The 20,836-nt window shown below is 39.1% G+C and overlaps 1 protein-coding gene across 8 annotated transcripts in view; it reads right to left on the bottom strand.

The window, feature by feature from the left end:
• The window catches only part of LRP2 (LDL receptor related protein 2), a 200,915-nt gene that overhangs the window by 114,563 nt on the left and 65,516 nt on the right, over positions 1-20,836 (bottom strand). For all 8 annotated transcript variants that reach the window (XM_042450031.1, XM_042450041.1, XM_042450070.1 and 5 more), the window contains exons 9-18: positions 20,028-20,147; positions 16,179-16,307; positions 13,641-13,810; positions 11,338-11,561; positions 9,520-9,726; positions 7,629-7,831; positions 5,072-5,212; positions 4,259-4,462; positions 3,661-3,853; positions 551-676 (exon numbers count right to left, since the gene is read on the bottom strand). In XM_042450031.1, the coding sequence (XP_042305965.1) occupies positions 551-676; positions 3,661-3,853; positions 4,259-4,462; positions 5,072-5,212; positions 7,629-7,831; positions 9,520-9,726; positions 11,338-11,561; positions 13,641-13,810; positions 16,179-16,307; positions 20,028-20,147 (1,717 nt within the window). The remainder of the gene's footprint in view (positions 1-550; positions 677-3,660; positions 3,854-4,258; positions 4,463-5,071; positions 5,213-7,628; positions 7,832-9,519; positions 9,727-11,337; positions 11,562-13,640; positions 13,811-16,178; positions 16,308-20,027; positions 20,148-20,836) is intronic.

Raw genomic sequence — 20,836 nt, 5'->3', positions numbered from 1 at the left:
CCCACAATTGTTGACTCAGTGATAGCTGTTTAGGCATCTTTTTTTTTTTCTTTTAAAGAGAACCTCTATTTGGGGAATAAGGGCACACATTGTTGTTTGATATCATAGTCCCACATGGCCAATCAGATTTGGCTACTTTATAAATCGACAAAGCCAGTCAAGAATGAAGGTAATGCTTTCTAGATTAGAACTGCCTTCACTTTGAAAAAAATAATATTTTTATTTCTTTCCCCAAGCACGCACGCACACACACACACACACACACGGAAAATATCACTGAAAGAGGATGCTTTCTTCACTTATTGTAAATGGAAATCACTTCTCCAGAACTATATTTCAGAAGTTCCATTTCTATAACCTTAGTTTTTTCCAGAATTTCAGCTTTCAGTAAAATATATAGAACAACAGTTTTATGGGGGGGGGGGAATTATCTATCCTCTTTCTAGCAAAACTAATTAATTTCTTGTCACATTTGCTGTAGTATGAAATTTATATTTTAGCATCCATTCATTATGAAATGTCTGCTCAAAATGTTTATTTTTATTCTAACCTCCAATCAATAGCTAAGCCATTAGGCCACCCAAGTGTGGTATTCACAATCGGTACAGCATGGGATCCATCACTCCAAGCTCTCATTATCTTAGCAGGGCGGTACCAGTCTGTCCAAAATATGTACCTGAAAATGCAAAGAAAATGCATTCAAAGTACAAATGATAATCAAAATGCTGTTATTCTCCCACTGAAGTAAATGATCAACCCTCAAACCAAGTTTTTTTCCTTTACAGCATTTACATTTTAGGTGTATGCATGCAATCCTTACTCAGCAGAATGTCCAAGATGCAGCTGAGCAGGCACTAAGTCAGCTGAACCTGTGCTGAACCCAAATTTCACTCAGCCCAGGATATTTAAAATGGCGTAAAATAATTGTGCCCTGACTTATCTTTGTGTTGATTCTTTGTGTCCCTCAGCGAGAGGAGATTTGGGTCTGGCATGACATACAACTCTTCCCTCTTCCCAATACTACTCTGCATGTTTTGGGGCTCTTTGACTGACCGATCCTAGCCACCTGAGCAGCTCTGCTAAGAGATCATTTCATTGCCATATTTTTGGACCAGCCAGAAAAAGAACATTTTGCTGACAGAAAGGGACTTCCACCAACAGAAGGGGTTTCTGCCAGCAGAATTGGCTTGGGCCTAATTATAAAGTGTTACAGTTGACACAACACTGAGCTGGGATTGCATTGCCCATTTTTGTGCAGGATTCTCTCTGTGTGTATGATACATTCTGTACTATACCTAGTAATTTTTGGTACATTATTTAAAATTATTTTAAGTTGTTTTTTATATATTTCCACGCGACAATTTGGATTAATTTACTGTTACTTTGTTCTAACACTTTTTTGTTATAGTACATTATATAATAAATAAATAAAACATAATTGCATTGAATAAAGGCCATGTTATCCTAAATCAAAGATGTTTTAGTTTTAGAAGAGTTGGATTAAGCCAGTAATAAAATGCCTTTCTGCCATCAAAACCCCCTTCTGCCAGAGAACCGCCAACAGCAATCTGCTGGCAGAATCACTCTATAAGCTAAGATCTGATGGCAGACCAAAAAAGATTATAGAAAGATGGGGCAAGGGAGGAGCCAAGTGAGAACAGATCCAAATCTCCTCAAGTCCAGGGACATAGGAACAATACAGGCACAAAGTTAAACCAGGATCAGGGGTTCCAGCATAATTTTCCAACATCCCTAGGCTGAGAGGGGATTGGATGTCAGGTGCCCTGGTCCTTGGTCATATTTTGATCTGTTTTTAAAGAATGATTTTATCATTGTGCATCACAGTTGGGAGCCCTGGCAGCTGAGATGCAATAAATAAATATTTCTAACAAATAAATCCTAACTTGACAAGAAGGCCAAGTACTAGCTGAACTGACATCATTCCAGTTGAAACTGTGCTGTATCAAGACTCCTTCCAGCCTAGTGATGCTGGAAATTAGGATATCTTTAGTTTGTGCTGGCACTGTGGCTATATCTCTAGGCTTGATAATGTTTGGACCATCATAGATCAGTTTCTCCTTTTTCACACCTCTTGGGCACCCATGTTTTGGCTCCTACATCAACAGACCTTAGCAAGCAGAGTAATCCTGCTGACAAAGAAATTTTACGGATGACAAAACAGAGTTCTGCTGGCAGAAGAGAGTTATGTCAGCAAATGGTGAATTTTGCTGGCAAAAGGTAATTTTTGCTGGCAGGTTTGCACCAAATCCTAACCCTTACCATCACTCCCCTACAACTGACACACTTAAGTTAGAATTGCACTGTCCTCTGTTACAATTATGCATCTAATAAATAAATAATAATAGTGTCATTATATGACAGGAACCACTTTCATTCATATATAAAATCCAATGTTCTCCTTATGTGTTAAATAAAATGATCAAAAGGCTAAATGTGTTTCTTTTGCATTGCCACTCAACAAGTAAATACCAATGGACAAATAAATGCTTTCAACAATATACTGTTTAAAAAAATTTGCCTATCTGTTGTGGATAAGTAATTGGGAGGGGGATCCTTACTGTTCTTTGCTATTGATCCATTAACATTAAACAATCAGGGAAGCACTAGGGAGGCAGGACAGGGTAGAGGTAGGAAATAGTAAAAATCAATGTTAGAAGATATTAGCAATGTTATCTTATACTGCCCCATTAAGAGTTCCACTGAGTTGACCAAGACTTACTCCTTGGTGAGTACAGGACTGCAGCCTAAAAGAGGGCTTTAATTGGCTTGTCACCTGAAGTGAGGGAGGATTAAAATCTGGCCACATAGCCAAGCAGTGGGGAAAGGGGCTCCAATCTGGAAAGGCAGTATGTGCTCAGTTATCGCACTAAAACATACAAGGACTTTGCATATTTTACCTCTAGAGACCAGAAACATGAAGTCAGGATTTGTCCCTCAGAAATAAATCTTAAGAGACTAGGTAAGTGCAAGACATACTCTGACACTCCTCAGAAGGAGCTATTTGTACAGATAAGACTATACAGATAACAGTAACTCTTAGGCTGCAATAAAATGTTTTCCAATCCAAAAAAAGAAAGCCCAGAACAAACACTTCTTGGTTTCTACAGATAATCCTGCTGAATAACCCCTTTGTGTTGATTCTGTACCACCTTGTGTTTTGCTCTGGATGTTGCAATTAGTGCCAGGAGAACAAGGGAGTAGGGAGCCTGAATAGAGGAAGGTATTTCAAATTAGGAAAAAAAGGCTCTTGGAGTGAAGGCATTAAGAGGTATGTTAAAAACAGTAACTACAATGGCCTTTAAACATGGAGACAAAAAGAGAGCAAATGCAACCAGCCTATATGCTTAGAAGTTTCATGTAGTACACACCTTGCTTGAAACTATACTATTCCAGAAGCCAGACAGGAGAAATCATAGATCTGAACATATGCATCCAATTTTTTTTTAAAAAATCATGCACATATATCAGGTAGAAAAGCCAAGTCAAATATCATTTCTGTATCATTCACACTTTCTATAAACCAGGAGATTTTGAGCAGGACAATAATCAAATGTATGATTTACCCCTTCCATTTAAAGGCAGCATCAAGAACTGTATTACATGAAAGCTGTGAATGTGCAATTTGGTTCTGAGACTTACCCAATAACCGGATGAACTACTATCGAACGAGGGTTGTTCAAGTTCTGGATAATAGCTCGCCTTGATTTATCAGCCAGCCTCATTACACTAATGCTTCTATATCGAGGGTCTGTCCAGTAAATGTTTTTTGAAATCCAATCAAAAGCCAGATCTTCAACTCCTTCCACTCTGTTGGCTGCAAGGATTTCCTTGCCTAGTATTCAGAAAAAATAACTAGAATAAATCATAATTGCTAGATGATTGAAACAGACTAAATAAACTATGGGAAGAAGACGGAACCATGCTGACTGAAGAAATTTGGGAAGTGGGCAGTGTAAAAGAATAATGTTTCCAAATTTCAGCTAAATTACTGAGTCTTTTTTGCTTTTTCAAAATAGTAGCTATTTTGTAACCAATTTATGGTGAACTATGTTCCAGCATTGCTTTATAAACAAAGGAATAAAACTTGCTTGATCTCCGGATTCAATATAGGAGGAAGAAACTGAATCTCTAAGATACTGTGAAATATTAGGTAGGGATAATTATCACAATTTTCCCCTTGTATTCATGAGATACAATGATAACTAGGCTGGAGAATCAAAAGCAAAGAGCATCTTACCTGTCCCATCTGTTTTTTGTTTGTAAATAATGTCCTTGGTGGTATCAGAATAGAAGATGGTGTCTTCTTGGGCATAGAAATCAATCCCAACAAAGTAGGAAGGGCTCCCCGTTACAGGGATGATCACATCTTCCTGGGTGGAAAGATTGAATGGGATGCCACGCACAGCCAGCTGAGATGAGAAGAGGAGAAACTGCTGGACAGCTGTAAGAGAAGGGAATGAAAGTGAATTTATTTTAAGGCTCCAATAAAGGGCACAGTTTGGAGACCACTGATTTAAAATAAAATAAGAAAGGCCACATCTGAAGACACATGTAGCAGCAAACTTGATGAGATCTAAGCAGGTCTAAAATCCACAAATGAGAGGTACCTTTACTGGCCAATGGAAATACAAGAAATACATCATGCAGACTTTCAAAGCTCAACTGGAAGAAATGCAGAAGATAAATCTAATTTAAAAACAAAATAAGGTCTACACTGCAGCCCAAATTTCACCCACAACTAGAAACAGTCAACATGGGTCAAAGAATGGATCTTATAATTTCCCAAACCAACAGTTTCCAGAATATGAACCACTTCTCGACAGAATACGCTTCCAGCAAGGTGCTGGAAGTTGTAATCCAAAGAAGTAACTTTTCCTAATCTTACTTCTGGGAACACAAATACCACCCCCGCCCGCGGTGAGACATGAAAGTTCCACATGAGTTATGCTATTTCTAATATTGATGGAGAGCAACAGTGAGACTTATTTATACTGAAACCTGCTGGAGAGAAAATCAAGTACTGCTCAAAGGAGGCAATACGGTTCCTTACCAATGCAACGGTGCCCATCTGTGTGTAAGTCAAAGCCCAGCATGCATTTACAACGATACCCAAGACCATCATTGTCTGTTTTGTGACTGAGAACACAGATCTGCTCACACCCTCCATTATTACCGCTACAAGGATTTCTTACTGAAAAAGAATAGAGATATAAATTTACCATTTATCGTCAGGTTTTAGGCTTTCATGTGGTTGATCACACAGTATGTTTCAAAATGCAAACAGAACATCAGGCACAAAATGACAAACATACTCTACTGGTGTAAGATGCCGAATGGAACCTCAAAAACACTCAAAATCCCATTGCTAGTCCCAACTAGAGTAGAACACTTTTCATTGTTTTCGAGTGGAAAATTTTATTTCCCCTTGAAAACAGTGGGAATTGAATTACTTGATTGGTTGGGTCACAGACTTCATATTCACAATATTGCCAAGTCTCATTTTGAATTCATCTGAAATACTATCCTTATGATCCAGGTAACACAGAAGTGGTTCCTCAGGCTTTACAAATAGCTACTGTACACCACAAACCAAGAAAAAATGGTTCACTTATATAAACATTTTTCCTGTAAATATTCAACATGTATTTCAGAAACTGGTTGAGATCTAGAGAAATCCTCTTCTGGAAAAATGGGGGTTCCTCAGTCACTCCTCCTTTGATGTGAGCATCTAAACACACCAGGAGCAATATTTTTGCATGGCAATTGTTCCTGGGATTATATTTGTGTCCAAACAAAGCAGGGTTCTATATATAAGCTTTAAATGGGGGTTTGCTAATTTTTAATGAATCCTAACTTATTTTAGCAAGTAACTATGATGTTAGATTTGCATGTCATGTGAAGTCCCTCCTGGTTCATTTACAGGCTCATGGAAAGGCAGGTATGAACAGGCCAGCTGTACTAGCCCACATCTTTCTCACACTATTTGTTATTAACTGAAGATTTCTGGCTTATCATTCAGTTTGAATACAGCTAGTGAAAATACTGCATATATTCATGTATAAGTCTAGAAATTTTAGTCAAAAAATTGACCCAAGACCCAAAAATTGACGGTATGCCTTCCCGGGGGCAGTAGAAAGAAAGAGGGGGATGGTGATGGGGAAAGGAGGCAGCAGGGTGATGGTGAGGGAAATGGGGCAGCAGGTGGGCTTCAGTTAAAGTATTGGTATGTAAAAAAGACAAGGGGAATCAGTGGCCTTTAAGAACATGATGGGGATGAAAGTTGCATGAAACTTCTTTTCAAGGTCCCTTAAAACCAACACAAAGCCTCTCTTTGTGTGGTGGTATCTCCTGCTCTTCACCTGCCCTTGCAATCTCACTCTCTTATCCACACTTTCACTAGGAATGGCAGGAAATTATTGTGAGGGTTCAGTGCAAGGCATCATTTCTGTTGCTTGGAGTAACACCATTTTGTGGCAGACTGACTGACTGGAGTTATGCTGGCTATGTGCTGTAATAAATCTAATCTGACTGGAGCAAGGTATCAGAGCTTTTGGCAATTGAAAAGAAGAAGCAGCAAAAGGGAGATTTCAAGTCTGAGACCCTGCTTAAGCTTTGTATTCTCCAGTCTGCTCTTGCTTCTTTCATCAGACAGGCTGAGAGAAGAGGTCTCCAATCTGGAACACGTAGCCTCCAATTTAGAGCATATAAACCCATTATATACATGCCAGCTGTGCCCCTCTCTGCCCTGACAAAGAAGGATTGAGAGTCGTTTCTTCCCAGGCAGAATCTTCTCCCTTTGCATTTAATCACCTCGGGAGCAGCAACCAACAAGCTGCCTGAGCAGTGACCAAGAAGCTGCTTGCTCGCACTGGCTTTTGCAACAAAGTCAGGATGGGTAAGACTCTGCTCATCCAGCTGCATGGCTGCTGCTATGACAGTGACCAGGTGCAAAGGGAGCAGCAACCAAGCAGCCAGTCAAGCTGTGACTGAGAAGCCTCTCCCCTGCACAGGACTTTATTGCAAGGCTGGCCCAGGCAAGAGGCTTCTTGGTCACTACTCAGCCAGCTTCTCGGTTGCTGCTCCCAAGATGACTGGGTGCAAAGGGAGCAGTGACCAAGACTAGTTGTTTAAAATTTGCAGTAGAACAGTAGGCATTTGGGGGCAGGGGGGTGGCAAGGATTGTCTCTCAAGAGAAAAGAGGGCAGCGGCCCAAAAAAGTTAGAGTACCACTGCTTTAGACCCTTTGTTACATGCCCATAGTTTTACTACTGACTTATCCATGGGTCATATTAAAATCCCTAATTCTGGCCCAAAAACCAGCCCTCGACTTATACATGAGGTATATGCAGTATGCAAAAACACCCTACATGCTCCTGATGTTAGTAGATAGACAAGTTATTCCTTGAGCTGTTTCCTATGCTAATTTGCACAGTGCTTCATCCAAGTTGCATCTGTGCATAGATACTTTACATCTATTACACTACCTCTGATTTTGTGAAAGTCTGAATAACACAACCAGCAGCATGGAACAATCCACCGCCAGGCATGTATGTAACAGGGCAAATCCACACAAGAACTAGGGTTTTTGGCTCTCTTTTTGAACTTACCATATGGCTGCCGGAGACCATGATAAACTGTCACACCGTATGGACGTAAAGAAGACTGATAAATCACTTGTGGGTTAGAATCTGAAAATTTATTTGCTTTCATCACTGCCATTTTTGTCCAGTCAGTAAAATACAAATTATGTTCAAATAGGCTTATTCCATAAGGATGAGGAATCAATGAACCTCCATGAGCTATTGTCTTCCTGTTTTTGAATTTAAAAAAGGAACTGTTTAAATATTGAAAATAATGGTAATTCAAATTAAAATATTATCTCTATTCAATTTTCATTGGGTAGACTGTGCGAGTGAATTAGCACCTGTCCTATGGAATGACATTATGTACACTCTTCATCAAATAAGAAAAAGCAGAAAAAATTTGGTTGACGTAAAGCAGAAGCAGTAAGGACAAAACTCACAGTTTTATAGGCAGAAATCAACACAAGCAATTTTATTCTTTAATGTTTACACTGGCTTTGGTGTTAACCCTGAAGAAAGCCTATACATCAGAAAAGCAGTTGTTTTAGCATAGCCAAATGAATTGCCATTAATATGTGGAGTGGCTTTTTTTTTTTTTTTTTGGATATGCTACTTATGCCAAAGCACCCCCCTTAACTTTTAAGAAATTAAACTTTCCTCCCATTCTGGAAGGAACAATAATTTGAACCTTCATTCAACAATAAGAGATGGGGTTTTTTTATCTTAAAGAACGCAAGATTTTTCTACTTGCATTCTTTGAATAGGAAACCATGAAAATGCCCTTGAAAACAGCAGATTACAATGAAAAACAAAGATAGAAACAAATCTTTACAATGGAGTTTATCACACGGAGGAGAAAGTGTCATGCTCCTGTTTTTTTCTGCTACCGTTGCGCAATTGAGGAAAAGATGATCACATGACATTGGAAGGAGCGCATGGTCAAAAAGTTATCAAAGTGTTATGTTCCCATCAGATTGTATTAACGATTTAAATCGTTAATAACATCTCAAAAGCCAAACGAAATGTTATCAGCACAAGTGTGTACTTACAAAGCACTTCAATTGTGCAATTGTGCTTTCAGTTCCTGACTTGCTATTTGGCGCTGCCTCTCTCTCTCCCTCCTCATCTACCCTGCCAGACAATTCACCATTAGTGTGAGGATACATACCAATGACTCCAAAGTATCAGTATCTATCTCCGAAATAATCCCCAAAATATCATCCTTCCCTCAACAACACTGTCTAAGGACTTGGATACCGGAAGTGTGCAATACAGGTAAACCAGAAGTGCAAAATCACAGCTATGACCCGGGGAGAAAAAACACAAGGATTCGGTAAGGTCTTTTCTCTGTGTGTGCAAACTCTGCAAAAATGGAATCATAACACTTCAGGTATGTACACTAAAAGCGCTATTCTTCTGAAGCCAGGAAATAATATACATGTTAAGATGTGCTGTAAGAGAACCTTCCCCTCTCCGAACAATCATCTATGCATCAACACATGCAACAAAGATATTCTACCATTTTCTTACTAACCCTGTTAAGAAATAGGGGTGAATATCTGTAATTCAAAAGTTTCATGTAATATTTAAGTCATTTGGGAAAAGTTTTATTGTCAAAAAGATTCAGAGTCATGCCCATGGCCTATAGGGCCTATACGGTTCACGATCACACTATGGCTTCTTTAACTGTGTTGGCTCAATGCTATGGAATCCTGGGAACTGAATTTTGTTGTGGCACCAGAGCTCTCTGACAAAGCTAAATGTCTCACAAAACCACAGTTTCCAGAATTCCATTAACATTCTGCACACCAAAATTAAAATTATGCTATACATTTGGTTAAAAAGAAACTCACTTCTAGCTATAGAACAATCAATTCACACACACACAAATGTATCAATTTAAACCACTTCCCACCTCTGTAGTCCGTCATAAGTTACAGTTTCAATGTAATCAAAACGGCTATCCACCCAGTAAAGTCTCTTTGATACGATATCCAAAGTTATCCCAGCAGGCCAGCCTAATTTTGTTTTAACCAAATCTAAACGATTTGTTCCATCCATGAAGGCTCTTTCCACTTTAGGATCACCAGAGAGACTATCCCAATCTGAGAAAAATAAATAACTAGGAAAGAAAACAGAAAATATTACATTGACCATCCTTTTTAAATAAATGAAACAAAAAATCTTAGCAGTACCTTAAAAATTAACAAACTTAATATGACATAGATTGTCACAAACAAGAACCCATTTCAGCATATTTATGTGTATTTCTAAGCTAGTGAATCCATTTACATGTAAATCTCATTTTACAAAAGCAAGTTCAAATAATTTACAGTGTAATCTTAAACATGTTTATCCCAGAAGCAAATCTCACAGAGCTCAATATTGCTTATTAGGAAGTATGCTTAATATTGTACTTTTAAACACTTAAAGAAAAATGCTTTGATTTTTAAAAACAAATCCACATTTCATGCTACCTATTGCACTATTCCAGTACCATTAAGCTGAACTCTACTTCCACATTCATGACAATGTACTGAGCTGTAGGTTTAGAGTTCACCCAGCAGGGACCTTGGTGGAGGACTTGTACACATGTATAACAAATTCACTATCCTTTTTAGAAATTATTATCAATCTGATTAACCACTTTTTTGTCTATTGTTGATGTGATGCTCAGTAACGCTAGAGTGCTTGTTCTATACACTTGTGTAAATTGATGCTACTCAAAGTGGTGGTCCCTGGACTGATGCCAGTCCATAAGTCATTGGCTGCCAGACAACAGAGTTTTCAGGACAGATGGAAGAAGAGAGTTTCCGGGGGGGGGGGGGGGGGAAATATGTCAATGGCCCCTGACACATTAGGGGGGGAAATACTGGCGGGTTACACACCGCCATTTAGTACGTATTCTATACGTACTAGGGTTAGGAAGGGGCGGTGCTTCCACACACCCCTAACCCTAGTACGTATAGAATACGTACAAGATGGTGGCGCCCTGTTCATACGGGCGCTGCCATCTTTACGTATCAGACGCTGTGCGTCCGGACGTCGCGCTGCGTCTATGACGTCGTGAGTCCGCCCCAGGTGCCTCGCGATGTCATAGAGGCACCGCAAGAAGAAGTTCCAAAATGGAGCTTCTTTTTTGCTCCGCAAGGGAGCCGCGCGGTGTGGCTGCTGTGGCTCCCTCACGGAGCAAATGGCGCCGGCGGGAGACCGCCTCAAAGTGGCAGTCTATAACCCGCCACTGATTCCCCCAAATCTGAGAAGCACTGATATAAATGATTCCATGACATGAAAGAAACTAAAAGCCAGCATATATGCTACACTAGCACCCAGGAAATGTTTTAAAATGTCAACAGTTCTACAGGATTGGCAGCGGTGCAAAAAAGTATTTAGTCAGCCACCAATTGTGCAAGTTCTCCCACTTAAAAAGATGAGAGAGGCCTATAAATGACATCATAGGTAGACCTCAACTATGAGAGACAAAATGAGAAAAATCCAGACAATCACATTGTCTGATTTGGAAAGAATTTATTTACAAATTATGTTAGGTTGAGATTCTGTGAAAAGAACTTTTGAACAAACAGATTAGCTGCTGCTATCTCTAATGTACAACACAGAAGGGAAAAAGCCAAGGCCCGTGTATTGCTATTAATACTTATGCCACCACCTGCACTATTCTGAATTTTACAAGCTTATAATAGAAAGGATTGTTTCATTAAACATTAAAACTTACCCAACAGTAGGATCAACAGCTATTCCTCTGGGGTTTCCCAAACTTTCAGCAATAAGAGTTACACGATTAGTTCCATCAAGATTTACCATGTCAATTCTATTGACACTGGTCTCTACAATGTACAGTTTGTTGTTAATCCAATCTACAGCTAGGTTTTCAGGGGTGTCGACTGAAACATTTAAAACCTCATGGATATCTGAGCCATCAATTCTGACAGAAAAAACCTGAAAAATAATTTTGATTTATAGTAGTGGGGTCTTTAACATCCAAAGGACACCCTTTAAAGGACACTTCAATATTAACAAAATTGTTTCATATAAACTGTAGCCTAGTGATTCATCTGGTGGTGCCTTGTTCTACCATTTTACTACAGCAAACTTGTTCTTACTAATTAATATCTATATGCCGTTTATGAAGGTGTTGCAGTTGAGCAGTGGAAAAATTAAGGAGATAAGAGTAAGAGTTGAAGGTTTGGCATAGTGCTCTTAACCAGGATGTAAAACTACAAAGGTTTTGTAAACTCTGATTATATGGGATCCTGGCTGACATTACCTATGGTCAGCAGAGCTGTAGATGCAAAGCTACATCATAGCTAAAGTGGAGTGTGAAAGGGAAGGTGGAATCTGCACAGGAAATAAGAAGCAAGGGAGGGCAACACATACCATGCACTTAGCCTCCTACACTTTCAAGAGTAGAACAGGCAGGCCCATTACCTGATCATTTCCCTCCACTACATTGTAACAGACTGTATTTGCAATTAAATTATTGCAGTATTCATAGATTTGCCTAATCTAGATCTATTTGCATATGTAAAGGTTAAACAAAACTAGGTCTTTTAAAGCAATACAGCTCTTTGCCCAGGATGATTATGAACAGGCTCCCTGTAAGTTAAATGGCTAGCAGAGATTGAAGTGGCAGTAATTTCACCAGGCTCCTTAGACAGACCTCTCCCCTTTAACACATAAGATCCATCCCACAATTTGCCTCAGTAAATTTGAAAGCTACTTTTTTCATAAATCTGAGGATTATTTAGTCTTAACAGTAAACCCAGAGTCACTGAAGCCTCATCTGCAAGGAAGAAATAATGCAATTTGACACTGTTTTAACTGCCATGGTTCCATGCTACAGACTTCTGGGATTTTTAGTTTTGTGAGATATTTAGCCTTCTCTGGCAGATATCTCTGATGCCACAATAAACTACAAATCCCAGGATTCCATACCACTAAGCCATACCAGTTAAAGTGGTGTCAAACTGCATTATTTCTACAGTGCAGATGAGGCCTAAAATCCTAGACAAATGAAGTAATGTCTAATTAGTGACTCTCTGGGGTGCTAGTGACGGAACAGAAGTAATGAAAATAAATCCATATGGCTCAAGTTAGTAAATCCATATACTACTAAAGAGGTGCTGCACATCACAAATTGAAGGTTAAGCATCCCGCAAACTGCTACTGATCAGCTTATCTGGGGAGAAAATTTCTTTCTCCCTCCCAATATAATCGATTTTAGGAAATGGACAATGAAATATGCATATATATATAAATATATATATATATATATCAATAAAAACTATCTTCATAGTCTTTAACTTATGATACTTCCAAAAAGAGTAATAATTTTGATTTTGAGTAGAATACATGTTTTGAATAACACGAAACAAAAGTAGAATTGGAAACATTATTTATTGGACTAGAGTACCCTGAATCTCCCAGACAGTACTGCTTGTGCTCTCTAAGGGATTTTGGCAGCTGTAGTTAAAAAATGTAACTATTCCTAGCTCAGAATAAAAGCACTGTGAGGAATAAAAACAATAAAATAAAATGTTGGCCCACAGTACAACGTAATGTCAATATTTCTTACCCGAAGCTCAATTATCAGTAATATACCTGAGAAATATCTGATTTTTATCTTCTCTGAGAACACTGTACTTTCATAATTTAAATGATCAAGTTTCAAGAAATTGAAAAGAAAAATACATCCAGTTTTGAAAGAATGTCTACTATTTCTCTTAATTAGGTTTTTGGACTCCTTTCTCAATAATATTAAGAGTTGCTCAAGATAGCACCATAGCATAATAGCATGCTTTGTTTGATATATTACATGTAAGAGCATAGGTTGCAAATGAGAAGATTATCCCCCCCCCCCCCGCAAAAAAAGCGGGGAAAAGCATCTCAGAGTTCATTCTTGTTAGGAAACAAAGAGAGGCCCTGAATCTGATCACAGAAATAACAAGTTATCAACACATCCTTTTTCTGGATCCCTCTGGGTCCAAGAATACCATTTTGCTTGACTTTTTCATCTACCTTATCTTGCACAGTATCAGTCCAAAATATCCTACGCAGCTGAAAATGGAAGTCCACGCCAACAGCTACTCCACGATTCTGGCTTTGCACCAGAGTCCGAAAACTCCTTCCATGAAGGTCCCCAACCAGCAAGTCACGGCCATTGGAAAAAATTACCGAGGCAACTCCAGCTGAAAATATAGATGGCACCAGTGTTGCATCTTTTAGTAAATATACATCAGGGCTAGCCAGAGCAAGAAGAAGGGCCCTTCCTCCAGTCCATCTGCCATGGTCCAGGCCTCAGAGGGAGAGAAGAACCACTGGACTTGATCCCCTTCCCACCACCATTCCCTTCTACTTTTGTGTCAAGTCTTTTTAGATTGTAAGCCTGAGGGAAGGGAACCTTCTAATTAAAAATAATAATAATTGTAAGCCGCTCTGAGAGCTTTTAGGTCTGAAGGGCGGGGTATAAATAACTTAAATAAATAAAAATTAAAAATAAATAGACATCAGGGTACAACTTCTAAAGTGGAAGGGACAGAATGGAGACTTAGCAGTAATAATTAACTGACTACCATCAACCTTTAAAATAAAATCCCTAAAATAGGCCTTCACCCACCTGGTGCCCTCCACGTATTCTGGTCCAAACCAGAATGACCAATGGTCAGGAATGCTGGGAGTTACATTCTAAAACATCTGAAATGCACCAGATTGGAGAAGGCTGCCTTATTTGTATAACATTTAGAACTTCATTCTTTATGGTATAGGAAATCCTAAATGATCAGGATTATCTAGAAACCTGGCTACCTGCCCATACAGTTAACTAAGTGCATGGATAAGTGTTCATCTCATTGTTCAGACTATTACAGTGTGCCCACGTTTTATGCAGGTGCACCATATGCGGCTTTCAGCATACGCTGAAAGCCACCTCGGAAGAGCCCGGTGAGCACCCCGGAAGAACTAATGGGGCGCACACCCATGGAATGCACACACCACCACAAATCATAGGCACAAGCCCCATTACTTCCTATGGGGCTTCAGCATACACTGAATTCCCCTTACATGGAGGGTTCTGGAATGGATCCCTGTGTAAGGGGAAGGCGCACTGTACAGTGGTACCCCGGGTTACGAAATTAATTCGTTCCGCCGCCGCTTTCGTAACCCGAAATACTTCGCAAGCCGAAAAACCCATAGGCGCTAATGGGGAAAAGCCGCGATTTCGTGTGAAATAGCGCCGAAAAGCACCAAAAATTTTTTCGTAACCCGAAATAACCTTCGTAACCCGGAACAGTTTTTTTAAATGGATTTTTTTCGTAACCCGGAAATTTCGTAAGGCGGCGCATTCGTATCCCGGGGTACCACTGTATATGCCAAGAAAAATATCAGTTTTGCATTTTCTAGGTAATTTCCACATGTGTTGACAATCAGACCTAAAACAACAGATACCAATTCAATACAATGAGCCACATAGGAAACATGTATGCATATGGTTAAAAGGGGCTATGGTAAAACCTACACATCTAGAAAAACTGATAAAATCCCAATGGGTGACCGTGGGCAAGTCATACATTCTCAGCCTCAAAAAAACCCATGATAGAGTCACTTCAGGGTTGCTGTAAGTCAAAAACAACTTGAAGGCACAAAAACAACAACAAGTTTTCAATGTTTTAAAATATTAATTTAATTTACTCTTACATATTTAGGATTTCAAAGCATAATGCACAGAAAATGGAATTCAAAATGTTTGGTGCTTTTATAAACACTTTTTTTATAATCATTTTATTAAACCTAATTTAGTTTACAGTATCTTTCCAGGATCCTGATTCTACCTGAAAACAGTGCTTTTCAATTATTGTTTCGACTAACAGACTTGCTGCTTGTTGTTCTGTGCTTTTTAGTTCAACTTATGCAGATCTTATCATAGAGGTTTCTTGGCAAGATTTGTTCAGAAGGGGTTTGATACTGCCTTCTTCAAAGGCAGCAAGAGGGTTGCTTGTCCAAGGTCACCCAATGGACTTCCAAGGCTGAGCAGAGATTTGCCTCCCAAACTTCCAAAGACCGGCCTCCCAAAGTCCTAGTCCAACTGCAAGCCACTAAAGACTATGGTAGCTCTCAGCCAAAAAATGGATAGATGGACAGATAGATGGACTGACAGAGAGACCTTTCTATTCAACTCAATTAAGTAAGTTTCAGTACTACTGATTTCAACAGCAGAATTCAACAAGCACTTAAATCTCACCCATGGAAAATGAATAGTTTTCAGTGTTTGGTTGGGTCAGATTACATTGTTTAGTAAAAGAAATCTGGGAAACCTAGAGCCTGGTCTTTCATCAAGAAACAGTGAGACATACATAGATGGGACTGGCAGTGACCGCATTGAGTTAGGGAGGCACTGCAGCTCTTCAAACCTGCCTGTGTTATACTCATGGGCTTTCCATTTATCAGAAAGATATTACTGGTTTTTCTTTCAAGTACTGGACAGATTGAAAAGATAATATTAGCTTTCAAAATAAGCATGAGTAGAGGTGAAGGAAACAACATATGAGGCTACTGGCTTACATGAGGTATTAGCTCGGCAGTGACGGTGATGCTCTAGGATATAACCCTCTATGCAACGGCACTGATGGTGGCCAACACGATCTTCACACACTTGGTCACAAACACCCCACATTTTGCAGTCATCAAAGTCTGAAACACAAAGAAGATTTCAAAAATACTGAATACATAGATTCAAGAAAGGTATTGATTTACTATATGTTTATATGCAAAGCCCTAGCTATAAATGACAGAGATGTGGTACAGACGGCACAAAAGTGCCATGCTCACACCATGCTCACACCATGCTAGGGTTATGGGACCGCGCAGCAACCACTCGGACCCTAACCCTAGCATGTACTGGCAGCAGCATAATGGCGGCACCCTGTGTACATGGGCACCGCCATTATGACATAATGGATGCATAGCATCCGCACACTGCACCATGCCAGTTTCCACCCCGGGATTAGTCTATGAGTAATGAACTTGTGGCCTTCCAGATGTTGTTGGGACTCCAATATTCATAAACCTAAATCAGCATGGCCAACAGTCAGAGATGATGAGATGTTTAATTCAACAGTGTTTGGGGGGGGGGGGGGGCAGGGAAGGCAATGACTAACCTGCTTGTCAAAATGTAAGAGTGAAAGATTCATAAGAATCTTTCATAAGCCCTCGGGACATAATGGGGAAGAAATCTAAATACACTGATACACTCCAAGGCTTAATCAAACCAGTACATGGCATCTAATTCATAGAGTAAGGTCATGACAATTCTATTTTAAACCAGTGTAGTTAACTTGGTCTGTCTTTTTATATGGGACAACTACTTTTCTTAAAATAGTAAGGATCATTATGGCTCTAACCCTAAGCAGTTTTTTAGAACCTCTTTTGAAACAGAGGAATAATAATAACTTTTTATAAAAACAAATATTACAGGTGTGATTGTTGTTGGGTTTCTTCACTAGGACAGAGCAGTCTGCCAGAATTACTATTTTTAAAGCAAATGAGGCAATCTAAGAGATTGTCTTCTGACATTTCTGGTGTTATCCTGGAGCTAGGTTGCTTCTTCCTCTCTTGTCCCATAACATTTATAAGAGCAACTATCAGATTACTGACACTAATTTGAACACAGCTTTGGGTATTAGAAGGTCAAACACCTCCACCTCAAAAAACTGCAAGGACAACTGAAATTGGATTACTTTGCAGGTAAATGGATTTTCAATGGCTGTTTGAGTAAAGCAGCATCCAGAATAAACCAACAGATGAAGGTGTTTCCCACTGAGGCTGGATTTACACCACTTCAGATAGGAACACAACTGAATACACACACACATGTACACATTATCTGCACACAAAAGACAATATGACATGAAGAAGGCTATGCTCAAGCCCTTCTCCTTGCTATGTGAATTTCAATCTAAAATAAATGTTTTGTACAGAAGATAATTCAATAGCTTAAGCTCCAATCTATAGCCTGAAATGGTACAGCCAAGCAGTGCTGGGAAGAAAGACAAAAGGTAAGGGAACAGATTACACATCCATGTTGCTCCTGCTTTCCACTATGGGCACAAAACACTGCAGTGCTACATCTAGTCATGCTTGTAACAAAGACTACTGAATTCAGTGGAACACAGATACATAACCAATGGCAGGATTATATATCAGACTTTTTGTCTTGCAGTAAAAAGAAAAAAAGTAGAAAATAATTGGCTTTGCCATAATTTGGAGAACCAGATGACATTTTCTGTCCCAAATCACAACAAAAGCTCATAAAGTCAAACTCAACCCCAAGTACTCAAAACAGAAAGAGCAGTTATGGCTCCTCTCCTTCCCTGCTGAATGCTTCACAAAAGTAACACATCCTAAACCCAGTAAAAATGCATCTGTACAAGCTGGGATCAACCATGATGAATGGGCAAACCTGGAATATACTGTATTAATTTCCACCAAAGGCTTCAAATGATGACTATCATATATGACCAGTGGACACACATGGCAAGTGGTGTAGAGACAAACTACGGAGGGTGACAAACTTTTTTTTTTTAGTATTAATGCATAAATATACCAGGAACCAATAAATCTTCCATATGAGGGAAAGTTACTATATACAGTTGGCCCTTAACATTCAAGAGGTTTAGGGTCATAAACACACACACACACACAGCAAAACTGGAAAAACCATAAATATAGACCAGATATATTCATACATACATACATACCTAAGAGGACAGTTTTCTAGGCATCTAAAGGTCCTTCTTAGTGACTCTAAGGTCAGCTTCCAGAAGAAACTGACCACAGAATCACATTGGTGACCTACAAATGCCTTGGCAGGGGAAAATACATTAATCCATAAATAATTAAATCCATGAATGCTTAACCCACAAACATGGAAAGACTAGTGTATCTCCACAGGTAAAACCAGCACAAAATTCCTTGTTCTTCCATATATATTTTTCAGTCTTTGTCTCCCCCAATTTTATATTATTACAATTCAGGAATTGCATAAAATGTCAACATATAAAAACAGCAACAATTGTCTAACAGTTATTAATAACAAAATAACAGATCAATAATGATATGGATATGATAATATAGAAGATGGTCCACAGTGTTAATGAGGTTCTTACAATAATCAGATCCTGGCACACTTATTATTGTATATTATTAACAAAGGCAGAATAAATTATGTAAAAAAAACCATGGAGAAAATTGCTTAATTTCCATTAATTATCTAGGACTCACAATTCAACTTTGTTTAGTGCACAATTTGATCCACTTTGGCATGCAGTTCCAATGCCCCCTTTCCCTTAACCTTTCACATTACCTGCAAGGCCTACCTAAAACCAGAGCTTGGGCGAAAGGTATGCTGACTACAACTCCCAGAATTCCCCAAACAGCATGCCCATTTGTCATCCAAAAAGGCAACATTTTCAAGTTCTAGTTAAAATCATCATAGAAGAAGAAAATAGTCACCTTGAGTAACAGTTTTAGGGAAAAGGCAAGGTATAAATAAAGTTAATAATACAGTGGGCCCTTGATATCCACTGGGGTTTGTTTCCAGGACCCCCCGTGGATACCAAAAAACTCTAGATGCTCAAGTCCCATAAAATACAATAGCACGGTAAGATGGTGTCCATTATATAAAATAGCAAAATCAAGGCTTCCTTATTGGATTTTTGTGAGGAATATTTTCAAGCCATGAAAAACTGAATCCATGGTTGCTAAATCCATGGATATGGAAGGCCGACTGTAATAATAATAGTAACAATAACAACAGCAACACCAACTCCATTTAGCATAGCTACTTCTTTTTTTCTAGACTGGAAGCATCTTCAAAGCTTCAAAGAAGCAATTCAGGTACCTTAACTTAATGGTAATGTGGAAACTATACTGAATTGGAATTAGGGATAGGGTGAATATCTGTGAGTTTCTCTTTTCATACCAGACAAATACAATGAGGTACAATGAGAGCATACAGTAGAAAGAAGGTGGGCTGATTTCTAAGTCTGTTTGGCTAGGGAGATTCCCCAAGTAAGATCATCTAGGACTAAGTCAGGGACTGTGTAACCTGGTACATTGTCTCTTTCTGATTGAGCTTAGTTCCAGCTATAAGACGGGAAACTCAATTCTTGGTTTCAGCTTGGTTCTAGCTGCAAGACTGTTTATTAGTACTGCATAGTTTCTCCCACTCATTTGCACTGCTCTATAGCCAGTGCTACAGAGCTTTGAGAGAGCTGTTTTAACGGCCTCATTAATTTGTCAGTAATAAGGAAGGAATACCATCAACTTTCTGTAGCAAATAAATTCTAGCACTGTTGTGGGTTTTTTAGCGTTTAGAGATGGATGACCAGTATCTCCATATTGTTTACTTACCAATACAGGTGCGACTGTCATTGCTGCTAATCACATATCCTGCAGGACAATAGCACGTTCCTCCAGATGGGGAAGAATGACAGCGGTACTGACAGCTCAAAGCTGCACAACGAGATATGTCTAGCAAGGGAGAGACGAAGTTGAATTCCACTGTTAAGTACATGGCACCAACAACTTGGATCTACAGACTGAGTCACGAAAAATACTGTGTCAAATAAAACCCAAAACAATCACAGGGACAGTGTGATGAAGCTGGTAATCAAGGAGCCTCCAGCACAATGCAAAGATATCAGCTGGTGTATCAGATAATTTTGAGCATTAGCCTTACTACAGTCAACTAACAGCTATAATCCACCAATAGCCATTGTCAAGTTCATAATGAGTGACATGTGACAAAGGCATAGGAGATGGAAAGATTATTCATTCTCTATATCAGGGATGAGTATGCTGTGGCTTTCCAGACATCACTGAACTAGTTTTCATGATGCCTAATCATTCACTATGTTCGATAGGACTAACAGGATGTCCAAGAGCATCTAAAGGGGCTACAGATCCCAAATGCTGCCCTCACTGACTCACATAAGCATTTATCTTAAGCAATGGAACACTGTAGATGTCAACTGAGTTTATTACTATCAAACTTTAAATTCCCTAGAATTGATACACAAAAAACTTGCATGGAAAAATCATTGCAAAAATCAGGAAGGTGTCACAATCAAAAGGCATGCAAGCTAAACAATAGTTTGCCACTTCTATGGTATCAATCACATAGAACATGCCTGTCAAAATTTAAAATGCCTTTCCAATGC

This window comes from Sceloporus undulatus, chromosome 1, assembly GCF_019175285.1.
Source record: "Sceloporus undulatus isolate JIND9_A2432 ecotype Alabama chromosome 1, SceUnd_v1.1, whole genome shotgun sequence".
In the NCBI taxonomy this organism is placed as follows: Eukaryota; Metazoa; Chordata; class Lepidosauria; order Squamata; family Phrynosomatidae; genus Sceloporus; species Sceloporus undulatus.
Note: the sequence above shows the minus strand (reverse complement) of the source record. Positions and strands in the feature narration are given on the sequence as shown.